General features: G+C 29.8%; 1 protein-coding gene across 4 annotated transcripts in view; it reads left to right on the top strand.

The window, feature by feature from the left end:
- Positions 1-13,848, top strand: part of LOC107168779 (uncharacterized) — a 132,315-nt gene that overhangs the window by 107,289 nt on the left and 11,178 nt on the right. For all 4 annotated transcript variants that reach the window (XM_089218074.1, XM_089218073.1, XM_089218075.1 and 1 more), the window contains 4 exons: positions 1,760-2,061; positions 5,406-5,622; positions 7,457-7,680; positions 9,564-10,084. In XM_089218074.1, coding sequence (XP_089074200.1) covers positions 1,760-2,061; positions 5,406-5,622; positions 7,457-7,680; positions 9,564-10,084 — 1,264 coding nt within the window. The remainder of the gene's footprint in view (positions 1-1,759; positions 2,062-5,405; positions 5,623-7,456; positions 7,681-9,563; positions 10,085-13,848) is intronic.

Genomic DNA, 13,848 nt, shown 5'->3' with positions numbered 1-13,848 from the left:
GTACTATAAATATCACTATCCTAAAATAGCATACTATCAAGTATAGGTACATAATTGTTAAAAAAATTATTCTAAAAATATTTAACAAGCTACGTACATAATATATTAATATGCGATATAAAATTATTAATTATGCTATAAAATTAAGTTCAATTATCATATCCCAGGAAGGAGAATAGCCCTATAAGACTCCTCTCAATGCAGACGCCCTAGCTATCTTTCAGATATTCGATTCAAAAAGTCAGCAACCTAACCTTACTAACTTTCAAATATTACTAATTTGTTTTCTTAGTCTAAGGTAATTTAATTTTTGTTCGTTTATAGAGATTATAATAAGCCATAAACGAAAAAAAATATACTAAAACACTCAAATTTGTTACAAAAAATGCAAAAAACTGAACGGAGACTATGTAACAAAGTAATTTATATGTTAATAACACTAGGTTGTATAATGTAATATTTTATGTATTATATTCATCCTTCCGGTGGTTGGTTTTGAGAAATATCCTTCGTATTGTTAATTATTCTAATATATACGACTATACGCGTACATTTTTTATCGTATGCATTACGAAGTGTTCTGAAAATAAAAGTTTAAAAAATGTAGTATCTATTTAATATTATAATCATATATTATGTATAAAATTATCATCTTTATTTCTTATATATTTTAATAGTTGACTGTATGAGGGATAATATTGAACAGAATACTGAACACTAGAATAACTTACTTAATATGTAAAATCTTAATCTCTGAGAAGTAATTTCTTACCTATTTAAAAATGTGGATGGGACTGAACTGTTATGATTTGTAAAAATTCATACCAGAATATGAAATATGATTTTTAATTATATTTGATGACATTTAAATTTTTTAAATAAAGAATAAATTAATATTTATTTATATTATGGTTTAGGACAATCTCTAAACTTTAGACTTTAGGCACAACACGTGTATATGAATATAATATAATTGATGACATACATAGGTATATTATAGGTACCTAGCTGCTATTGGTACTACGTATTTCGTACGTTATTCAAATTAAATTACACGTTATTAATATCAATGTATTCTGTATCAATTGTATTCCATTGCGTAATCAATATTTCCTTTGAAATTTAAATAAATTCAATTTTTACAAATCGTTTTCTTACGAAATGAAAATGTAGACTCATTGTGTCAAATGTCGATATGTTTTCATTTGAACTGAGTTCATTTTTAGAGGTTCAACGTACTGTACTATAGTGGGTTCATTATTTCTCAACTAAAAAATTTATGATAAAGAAATGTAAGATTACCAGAAAATTTAAATAAAAATGTATCCATGCGCGATGAACTCAAAAAAGTCAAATAGGTATTTTAAATTTAATTAAAATAAAACATCTGTAAAATGTTCAATATTTTATATATTTTGTACGTGAATTATATTTTTTGACCAAAATTTACACGTCCATTACTCATTTTTTTTTTCATTTAACGTTATTGAAATGTAAATATATAAATATAGATAATGAAAAAAGAAAAATATTTTATATCAAATATACATATGTTTGCAACAGTGATAAAGTATATTTAGAACACTTTAATGTACTATTTTCAAAAAAAATATTTAACTACTTAAACAAAGTATTTGGAATACTCGAGTACTTACTTAACAAGACTGCAACAGTGTTGCGTGTCGCACGCATTCCACTCCTTGTTTTTACAACTGACCCTTCATCGGTGATGTAAACACAAAAATACGTATTGTTGCAGAACAACACAACCGCGATGAGCTTGTACGGCGGTGGCAGGAAGCCATGGTCGTCGTCGTCGTCGTGGTCTTATCACGACGACACAGGTATTGGTTATCCATCGACGGTAGACCGTCGCATCGGTGGTACCGGCAGGCAGGCGGCCGCCTTGTTCGGCGGAAGCGGCGGCGGCATGGGCCTCGGAGGCCTAGACTCGCATCATTACCGCAGCAGCGGCGGAGGTAGAACGATGACTGCTGCGAGATCGCTGGGAGGAGTTTATGACGGTAACAGTCTGTTGTATCGCTGTTCAACCAGTAACGTGTAAGTAGTGTGTCATGCAATATTATAAACTATGCATGTCATTTATATGATTCGGAGCCTGGGATCATAAATTCAACTGTAACGGAAAGAGTCCTGTATAAAATCAAGTTCTATAAACGAAAAATTCTAAAAAATTATTTTCTGTTTTCTAATAGCTACGAATACTTGTAAAATCGAGTTCTACAAAAGGAGTTTTGAAAATTATTTTAATTATAATTCGTACCTACCCTGTGGAAGTTTAGTGAATGATGAGTAACACATGTTACTTATATATAGTGATAGGCGATAGCTAGGGTTATAAGAATAACAGCTAAACTGGAATTTAGAAAGGTTTTCAGAATTATCATAGTTTAACTACATTTTAATAATTATACAATTTTGAGTAGTAGCAGTTTTAGGAATTGAAATAATACTTTGATTTCTAAAAACAGTATATTTTCTGGTGTAAGAAAGTAAATCTATTTGATGTATTTGGGAGGCCAAAATTTAGAATTTTCAGTAGTTTTAAAATGCATCTAGTAAACAAAAAAAAAATTAATAAAAAATAGGAATTTTTACTCAAAATCAGTTTTCGTAAAATTTGGTTTTGGTTTTTGATGTAACTAAAATTGATTACCGTACATGAAATTTTCACTGAATTTTTATATTTAGCTGTCAAATAATCGTCATTTCGCGCACCTTACCCCATTTGAAAATGGAAATTTTTTTTTTGGATCACATTTGTTGTTAATTTTTTGATCACAATGGGCTGTGAAGTAAATTTTATAGTTCAAATATTTTTAATTTCAATGAAATATAATCTTCAAATGTTTACAAAAAAGTTTTAACTTTAAAAATTGAAAAAATTCATACATTTTTAATAAAAAATAATTTGTAAATCATCACGATTTTTATGACTTTTGATCAAATTATAGAATTATAAAAATATTGGTTTTATGTATTTTAGAAATTGTTAGAATGGCCCATAAAAACTTAAAAACTTGTATTAAATCCTAAGTTTTAGACCAAGCGAAAGAATTAAACCAAAATCGATTTTTATTTTAACACTTTTTTTTTCAAAATTTTTTTAGTTTGTTGGAAATGAAACATTTGAGTATAAGCACTTAATATAAAAGTCTAAACACACGAAACTTATATCGGTAAATGTATTAAAACATTGTTTGATAAATACAATATAAAAATAAACTAAATTAAAAATATAGTTAACAGTTTGACATTGGAAGGTTGTCAGTAGAGTTAGGATGTTGATGACTTTTGCATTTTTTTTCCTTTGATTCTATACAATACTATCCTAGCTAAAAATTTGTTTCATGCTCCTTCGATGCAGAATATTCTAATTTTATTTGGCATTTTTTGGCATTTTTATTTATTTTTGTTTTTTAACGTAATTTTTCAACATTTTAAAGTCATTTTTTCATCTTTTAGGACATTTTTTGTACTTTTTGTACAATGTGGGGTATTTTTCTCAAATTATAGGTTTTAGGGCAAATATTTATTTTTAATATTGAAATTTATTTAAAAATTATTTAAATGCTTAATATATTTATAATACATATTTTAAATTACTATTACACACATTATCACAACCATACCTCTAATAAAAATTATTATTTATAAATACGTTTTTTCACTTACTTAATTAGTTTTTTAGATAATTTTTAAGGTCATTTTTTGAAGTTTTTAGGGCATTTTCGCATTTTTTTTTTTTTGGCATTTTTGTGTGTTTTTTAGGTCATAATCATCCTTACTCTAGTTATCGGTTATAAGTATTTTAACAAAATTTCAAATTTTAACAACATTGGATATTCAAATATAAAACAACTAACAAGTACTAACACTACTAACGATTTTAATTTCCATGATTTAATTCAAAACGTTTCAATGATTAAAACTTTAAAACTTTAAGCATTCTATTGAATTAAATTATTTATATAATAGTTTACAGATAGGTATTTTCAGGATTACCTTTATCTTTCACCCAGAATGTATTGGTTTCCATATTATAGGTATATGGGATGATTTCTTATTGAATTCAAATTGAAAACATCCATTATTATGACTTTAATCCAATAACGAAACGTACTAAGAAAGTATACCAATTTAATTTTTAATTTAAAAATGGAAAATGTCTTAGAGCGTGTATCCTATGTAAATATAGATTGATGAGTATTTACAATTTCTCAACTGTTATGGATAAATGAAAATTTGGAAATGCAATTGTAAATTCGATCATCTTGTCAATGTACATCACATTGTTAGAAACGTATTGTCGCTCAATGTATTGTTATTTTTACTAGCTCGGTGACATTAATAGGTTATTAATATTAAACTTCATATTATTATTAATGAGATTAAATTTTTATTGAATATTTTTAATGAAATAGAATTCATTATTTTTTTCAATTCAATAACTACACGTAATACCTTTATGTGTTATAGGTGATATATTTTTTTTTAATATTAAAATTCAAATGATATATATTCTTGATGTAGAGTTTACTGAATAATAACAAATTCGTGAATTCCAAGTATATTACAATTTAACTTGTTTGTTTGTCGTTTATATATTGAAAAATTATATAGGTATTGGATCATTTTCAATAAAAGGTATACCTATCAATAGATTTCTTGAGATGCAAGGGTTGCTAATATAGCTTATTTTTCAACCCTTATAGATTGCTTTATAAAGTATAGTTGACACATACACTTAGTTTTGACCAACAAAAATCGAATATTTCTTATTTTAATGGTTGCCATTCATTGCAGATTTTATTATTGGCTAGTAAAAATATAGAATAGAAATATTCCTAAATATAGATTTAAAAATAAAAATAATTATTACTTATTGTTCTGAAAACAATTTAAATAATTAGTTTTATGATTTGTTTTCTGAACTCTAGACATATTTATGTTCATATATGAATACCTACACACAGATTATCAATCTAAAATCTTGCAAATTTGGGATTTACATTGACTTTCTAGCTTAAGTTGAATCTTTCTCATTTATTGTTTAATTTAACATCAAAAATATGTACACAATTAAGATGTGGACAATCATAAAATTAATCATCGTTTAAGTGTTTCTATTACATAATTCAATTGAACAAAATGAAAAATAATACATATAAAGATTGATAAATTCTAAATCATGCGCAAATACTCCAATAATCTAATACTCTACAGTTTACATGTTAACAAATCTCAAAACAAATATTGAAACTAATTTACTTTGAAGTTATGATTGATTTGAATTATATCCAACTCGATAAATCATCGTTGTATTTGCCAATATTATCAATTATGTTCGGTACCCTATATACCTACTTACTTGGTATTTACAGGCCAGATCATCTTGAAAGAAGATGGTACCAGAACCAGCAACAACGACAAACCGGCGGTGGTGGACGGCTGATTAGAGGGTTGGGCGGTGCCAATCACTTGTCAGACGTATACGACGACGACGAATTGCTGCGATTACAGCAGCAAGACAACGCCTCGGTTGCCGCAATGTTACTTGACGACGTCGTTTTGGGTGGAGGTTACAGCAGCAGAAACTCGGTAAGCGTATAATATAATACATACGATATACCTACATATTATGTCGTACAGCGACCACCATATAGGACTCTATCGATCCAGTACCGTGGACTGGCTATGGTGGTGATTTGGAAATTGCTTCTAACGTGAATAAAAAAATCTGTGGATATTATCGTGTGTATTTTGTGTTATTATATTATTATTATTTAATATAATATGAATAAATTTAAATAACGTGATTAAGTCGTGGATGTCACTTTGCTGTACTGTAGGTTACAAATGGGTTACTATAATGGATGGAATTAAATTTGAATCCAATGATATTATATCATTGTATACGAAAAACGATTTTGAGCGGAGACGGATTACCTGTCTAGGATACCTATATTATAGATTATTTAAAATGTTCAAATCTTTTAAATCAGATCTAAGGATCTAAAAAGAAAATTTTTTATGAATTTCTAGTTTAAAATAATTTGAGAATATTCGTGATTTTTACGTATGTTGTCAAAGTTTAAACTTTGAATGCTTATAAAAAAATCGTGCCTATGTATTTTTAATATTTTTCAACTGCTATTGAAACAATATGTTGGAAACCTTATATAAAATTTTGAATCTTTTTGACCCAACTACTAAAATTTTATTGACATTAATAGACGAAAAAAAACTAAAAAGTTGAAAATTGAAGTTGAAATTTTAGTTACACTAAAATAAGAAAATTGCTAAATGGGAAAACCCAATGTCTACAAATTTAAATTTTAAACGCTCATAAAAACTAAATTTGACTTTCTGGAGGATATTTATTTTATGATAAAGGCTGAAAAACTTGTAAGAAATCTTGTATTAAATTTTCAAATCTTAGATATAAAAGGAAATTTTTTTATGAGTTTCTAGTTTATAATAATTTGCGAATTTTCGTAATTTTTACGTATTTTGTCAAAATTCAAACCTTGAAAGCTTATAAAAAAAAATTGTGACTATTAATTTCTTTGCTTTTTCAACTGCTATTTTAACAATATTTTAGGAGCCTTATATTCAATTTCCAAGCTTTTCTACCTAACAAATAAATTTGTATCGATATAAATTTAAAAAAAACTAATAATGGTCGAAAATTGCATAGGTATGCATATAAATAGTTCAACTTAAGTCAAAAATTTTATGGTGGATAGAAAATACCTATATAAACATTCAGTGAAAGTTCCATGTATTTATGGTCATTTGTTTTAAAGTTACATCAAAAAACAAAATCGATTTTGTCAAAAACTGATTGTGCGTAAAATTTCCCGTTTTTTCCTTAATTTTTAGTTTGTTTATCCCGATTATTAAGAAAAATATTTTTTTACTTTTGACCCCCTCCCCCTTCCAAGTACCAACTAGATTTACTTTCTGATCAAAAGAGGTACTGAAATCGAAAATGGAAGCACTTTTACTGCCCCAAAACGGGCAAAACGTGATGACAGACAAAAAAAAAAAACATCATAGTAAAATCAATAAATTCCTCACTCCCGCTCAGAATCTAATAATTAAAATGTATTTTAATTCAATATGGTAACAACACAAAAAGTTGAAGTCGAAACATTTTAATATACGAACTAAACTAACTTCAAGATCAATAACTAGAGTTTATTATTTACCTTACATTTACATTTTATAGATACTTGTAAGTAGATAATATTGCTCCAATTATTATGCCTGCAGTTTCCCAGGAACGATTTATAGTCCCTGCCTATCACCATGGCTCGATCGCGACCACTGCAATTATTAATGATTTATCTGATAAATTTATATATAAAACGCAATTGTGAAGATTAAGCGTATCATGATTTTAATATAATATTGTGTGTTTATACAACAGGACTTTATGCCGTCTAGACCAAGGTCTCGATCATATGGCGGCGGCGAAGATCCATCGTCCACGACATCTTGGCGAAACTGGCCCGACACTGGTGGTGGATCCGGTTATCTAGGTGGTGCATTGCGCGAAACTGCCATTGGGTCATCGGCGGCGATTTACGATCACAATGGCCACCGGCGCGGAACGAACACTGCGATAAATTCTGCCACAGCCGATCACAAAAGGTAATATATTATGTGATGCTCACGCCCACGGTTTCGCAACCCAAGCATCTTCGAACAATCGAATAGAGAGTTGTGATTTTGAGAGAGTTCACAAAAACAAAATTATATTATATTATATTAACCACAACTTTTAATTCTCTATGGTTTATAATGCACCTCTCTACAAATTGTGCGTAACGCTGAATCCAATGCTATGTATCTACTTAGATTGCGTTATAATATTCTATATACATAGAGAAAAAGCGCGTATTTTTAGAACAAATCAATAAATATCGACCAATTAATACATGAACCGTTTGGACCGAATTATGTACCTACACCTAGCAATAGCTGCTCAGTTGTTCACAGTTTTCTATTTTTCAAACATTTTTATCAATTACCTATAATATAATATAGTACAACCAAAAAGCTTTTACGTACAGCTAGTTAGGAACTAGAAACTTACTCTAACAGAATAATGGAAAACCCAATCTCATACATTCGTGTCCCAGGTCAATTCTGAGATCAAAGTCAGAACAATTGGGATTTTTATACTATTGTGGTAACATGTACTACCTATAATACTATAAATATGGACCAAGTATATATTATTGTTACCTATTTTAAACGTTGCGATCACGGTTTTACTTGATATGACAACTTGTTTGACAATCCTAATAGGTTGTTAACATTATAATTATTATATATAATATTATTATAATTACAAATTTGTCCAAACTGGTTTTTTACGCTTTGAAACACTGTAACAATACATGTGTTATGTATATGGTTAAAGTACCTAGTTAAAATATTATTTTCTGTTGTTATTAAAGCAAAAGCTTCTATATTGTCCTGTGATATATTATTCCTATAAATTGTTAGATTTACCTGTATAAGGAAAAGTTGTAAATTGTTTCTTGGTACAACAAATTACATACATACAGGAAATTCGTATAGAATTATTAATTGTATTTTACAGATTTTAAATAGAGAAAAATGATTATTTTGATATAAAATGGTAAAAATGTATAAATAATTTACTTTTAATATACAACCAAAACAACCCACAATCCGAATTCCGAGTATTCGATCTGCACTTGCTGCACATTGACGTCGTTATAGTTGTGGCACATATATCTGTCAAGTTGACATTGGCACTAAATATTATATACAATATGATACATCAATAATTTTCTATTAATTTAGCACAATAATTTTAAAATTTTGTTGTACCTTCTATCTATCTGCTTGTTTCTATTACACACCAAAAACGGCAAAAACAAATAATCACTACCTTGAAGTAGCACAAAATTCTGGAAATGGGATAGTAAAAAATAGCAAATAATTTCTACCTATAATAAATATGTAGTACAGCAAGCCATGATAACTGGAAAAACTACATATCTCGAATTTTTTTTTATGTCTGTCGAAGTATTTATAAGCTGTGTTAGATGTACTATAACGTTATTGTCGGTGTAACTGTAATATAAGCTATACATCTGTGACACAGCCTTCGAAATTTGATATTATGCTAATCGGTCGCCTGCAGCATGACGATTGCATGGATTAACTCTGTACTAGACGCGTTAAATATACAAACTAGGTACACAGATCTCTAACACAGTTTTTTGTGTTTTTTATCAATCATAAAATACAGCTCTAAAATTATATCCCATATATCCTATATTCACAGTCCACAGCTAAAACAAAGCGTGCGTGAGTTCGTCTTTTTTTCGTATTCTGGATTTCATAAAATCATTTCTTATAGTGTGTCCATACATGCCTATAGTAATAACTAATGAACACCTCAAATGCACGGTTTCAGTTGCTTTTGGTGTACCAGAACTTCTTTCTTATACACATGCCTACTACAGATATTATAATATAAATTTGTACTATCACAGATGGGACGTTCGGCGGCATAACCGCCGGCAGCGGCGGTACAGCGACGGCGGCGGCGATTCAGACCCACGTCGGTCCTACGATTACCACTCACACCTGCAGATGGCCTCGGCGGCGGCTCTGATGAAGTACGGCACACCCGGCAGACGGTCGCGTTCGTGGGACCCGTCGCCGTCGCCGACACCGACCGCCTACCTGAGCGGCGGCGACGACGGTGGCGGTTACGGTGGCTACGGCGGCTACGGCGGCTACTGTGACTACATGGACGACTACGGCGGCGGCGGCGGCGGCGTCGGAATCGGTGACTACGAATCGCTGGCGGCGCTGGCTGCCGAGGAGGAGCACGACGAAGAGTTGCAGCGCGAGGAGAAAAAGGCCAGGATCAAGGCGGAGATCGCTCGGCGTCGGCGGCAGATTGAAGACAACGTTCGGCTGCACGAGGAGCTGCTGCGCCTGGCCCGGATCCGCGAGAACGCCGAACACGAGTATTCGACGTCCATGCTGCCGTCGCTATCCGCTGCAGGTATATAAGAAAACAAATCTATAAGATATACGCGATATACTTAGGGTTGACGGTCTTTTCGATACCGGTTTGGTTTCTTATATGGTATCCGCGGTTAATCGATCCACATGGTTATACGTTTACAGCTATGTGTCGGAATCACTGCTTTTTTCCGATGCATATACTGCTTGTACGGTGTATCTACTGTTCCATACCGTGGTACTGGATCAAATACTGAAATACCGGTTGCAATACCGTTAACCCTAAACATTCCTAATAATAACATAAAAATATTATACTTACACAAGTGTGATGGCATTTTAATATTTTCAATTATAATACAATATAATATTATTAGGTATGTGATGATAGGTGATGGAAGTTTTACCGTGAAAATGTCAAGCGTAATTTTTTGTAAGGGTTATAATAATAATAGATATTTTATGATTGATTATACCATGTAATATTATAACCAGTGGGCATTAGTAAAAATAATATCGGTGAAATTTCCCATCTCTAATTATACATACCAATTAATATTATGCGCATACCAGACGGTATATATATATTATCATCGTTAGGTATGGTGCGATTTTAATATTATAATATTATTGCTTATAGTTTATAGCTAGGTAGCTAGGTGTTAATGTTGCTAGGAAAATATTATTTAGGTGATACTTAGGATTGGGCGAATAGCTGTGTATTATATTGTTCGTTTATTTAAATATTGCCTATTATTGACGAATAACGGGTATATGTACACCACCTAACTTAGACACAGTGATGTTTTTTTACTGATAAATATTGTGTTCGTCGATGTTAAATTTATTTTGATACCTGTGGTATTGTATCTGTATGCAAATCTGTAAGCCAACACAACTGATACCGCATTTTTAACCACTAAAACATCGCTATATTTTTTCACTTATCCGAATGTTATAGTTTCTTTGTGTATTTATAAGCCTAAACAATATTGTTTCTATCTCGATTGTGTTGGCTCGATTGAGTATGAAGGGTTAGGAAGACGGGAATACTGTATCCATTTCTTTGTCATCAATGTAGGTATAACGGTATCTTATATTGTGTTACGATATAATATTTTAATATTATAAAACGCTGAACGATAAATTCTATATTATTATATAAGCAGGTACGATACGTGATATTATTATATCCACATAATAAAATTCTCATCGAAATAGTGTCTTCGATCGTTTTGGAGACGACATCTTTTACTCTATTATAGTAAAAACATGTGTGTAATATTATATATTTCACTTATCGCCTACCTTTTATAATAGTGAGGGTCGTATTTTTTTTCACGATTTTCTACAAAATTTCTATAATGGCAGAAGAAAAAAGGTTCAGGCCACATGATATTGCACTTGTATTGATCATCGCACCCTCTAATGAACGTATATACATATTTTTTTGGATATCGTCTCCATTTTCTATATAATATGAGCTTGATCTATTTATGATATATATCATAATATACTCTTCTTATGACGGGGAATTTTGAAAAGTACTTATTATAATAGTATAATATTATACCTTACATATATTTATAGATATGATATAGATATAGATATCATGCATAGTTTGTGCACTAAAATCAAACGATTTAATGTTTTACAAAAAAATATAACATACAATGCCACAGAGGTATAATAATAAATAATAAATATTTAATTAAGCTAGTCAATACGTATGACCATCTATTATATTGTGGTTATTCCGCGGATTTCATATCGGTGCACGTTTCAATCATAAAACGGATGGTAGTTAATAAATAATATAGTTTAGCGTACGCCTTGAATATTGTGACAATAAAATAAACCATGATGTATTAAACTCTATTTTTATTATAGTATAATTTGTTTTTCTTTTTGCAATGGTAAAAAACTGTGTTTTTTCACATAATTTACGACTTGTTTTTATTGATAAATTAAAGTTTTCGATATTGTAGATCCAAGAATCATAATATACAAAATTCGTGTCACCCGAAAATAATAATATGTGTTTAAAATTATTTTTGGTCTGGCATTAAAATGCTTACATTAATGCTCTTACAATAATTATCAAATTATAATTAACTAAAAATTAAATTAAAATATATACACAAAAAAAACTACGTGGCTACGTTTCAGGTGATAATTATATGATAGGAAATTGACGAGCTGAGAAAATTATCACTGATGATAATAAATGCTTTTGGAATGCCGTTATAATACAATAAATATATTAAACTCCGAATATCTGCCATCGTACATATTTTAACTAGGTGAATTGAGTTTACGTTTTTCCCAGTAGCGTACGCAATGGTAGGGTTCTATGGGTTCGGACCCCCCTCCCCCTAAAATGTCTCCCTTTTACAAAAAAATGTTATTTACCACCATTTAAATTCACCAAGTCGATCAACTGTTGGAAATTTTTAAGAGATATAAAATAAATTGTTAATTTATCATTTGTTATAATTTTTATACCTAATTATATAAAAACTGTTTAGCAAAAAGTGATGTAAATTATTTACTCATGTAAAACCTTAACTTGTGATTGAACTAAAATCCTTTATACGCTACTGGTGCTTCCTAATAATATTTGAAGTCCTAAGTATTTTATTTATAATCAATAATTACTATACGTTTTTGAAACAACATCAATGGTAAAAACAGGATAATATTATATATAGTCTGATGAACTTAATAGAGGTGGGCACATAGGTTGGGTTAAGCGTTACTTAAACCAGCATGGATAAAATAATATAGGTATCCGATTATTGGTTACGTATATAATATAGTGACGTTCGGGGAAGTTTGTGCAATATATTATTACTGTCAATATACAGCATGTAGCCAAAGTTTTCAAAGTTTCCACTCAAGATTCTAGTACGGTGGTCATACATATTAAATAGGTACATATTAATTACGATAATATATTACCTTTGCATGATGTTGAAAACGTCCATAAAAACCTTAATTAAATATTTAAGTAAAGTTGACTTGAAGAAAAAACTCTCCGCGCCATTATATGTACCTTCACTATGTTTGAGGTGTATCGTGTATGTGCGTGTGCGTGTGCGTGTGTTACATAGCTTTTATTAACTATAAATTTGTATAGTATAATATTATGTTTATATTTATTATATTATTTAATAATATGTATATTTACATTGCATGAATTCATACATAATATGTACAGTAGAAATCGGTAATTAGAGGGACGGTAAAAAAAAATGATTGTCTTAGTCTACATAATAATATCGTATACTATAACCTATAGTCTGTAATATTTTAAAAAAATGATGATAATATGTCCATTAGTTGTGGAATAAGAGTATTAAAATTGTTTGATAATATTAATTATGTATAAATATGCTAATTAACTATCCTTAAAAAAAAACAAAAAAAAAAATGGTTTCTATTGAATTTTCTCCAATTTAACCAACTTAACCGACTCATACCTATATTGTAACGAAGTCCGATGATCTTATCTGAAATATAAGTAAATTAAAATCACACTAACCAATAATCTTCAATATAGTCGACCCTCAATATTAAAAGTGGAGTGAATAATTATGAAAAAAAATCAAAGAATTAAGTGTTCGATTTGCTGAAATAAGGTTCAAATAACGATGAGCTAAAAAAAATTATAATTTTGAATCATCGAGATAGTTATGAAAAATGTAATGTATTTTATGATGTGTGATTTTAACCTTTCAGAGGTCATATATGGAGTTCATAGAAAGTAAAAGTGATGCTCGTTACGCTGCCGTTGCTATGCCC

This window comes from Diuraphis noxia, unplaced genomic scaffold (assembly GCF_037042655.1).
Source record: "Diuraphis noxia isolate RWA-SAM2 unplaced genomic scaffold, SU_Dnox_SAM2 contig0001, whole genome shotgun sequence".
Classification (NCBI taxonomy): Eukaryota; Metazoa; Arthropoda; class Insecta; order Hemiptera; family Aphididae; genus Diuraphis; species Diuraphis noxia.
Note: the sequence above shows the minus strand (reverse complement) of the source record. Positions and strands in the feature narration are given on the sequence as shown.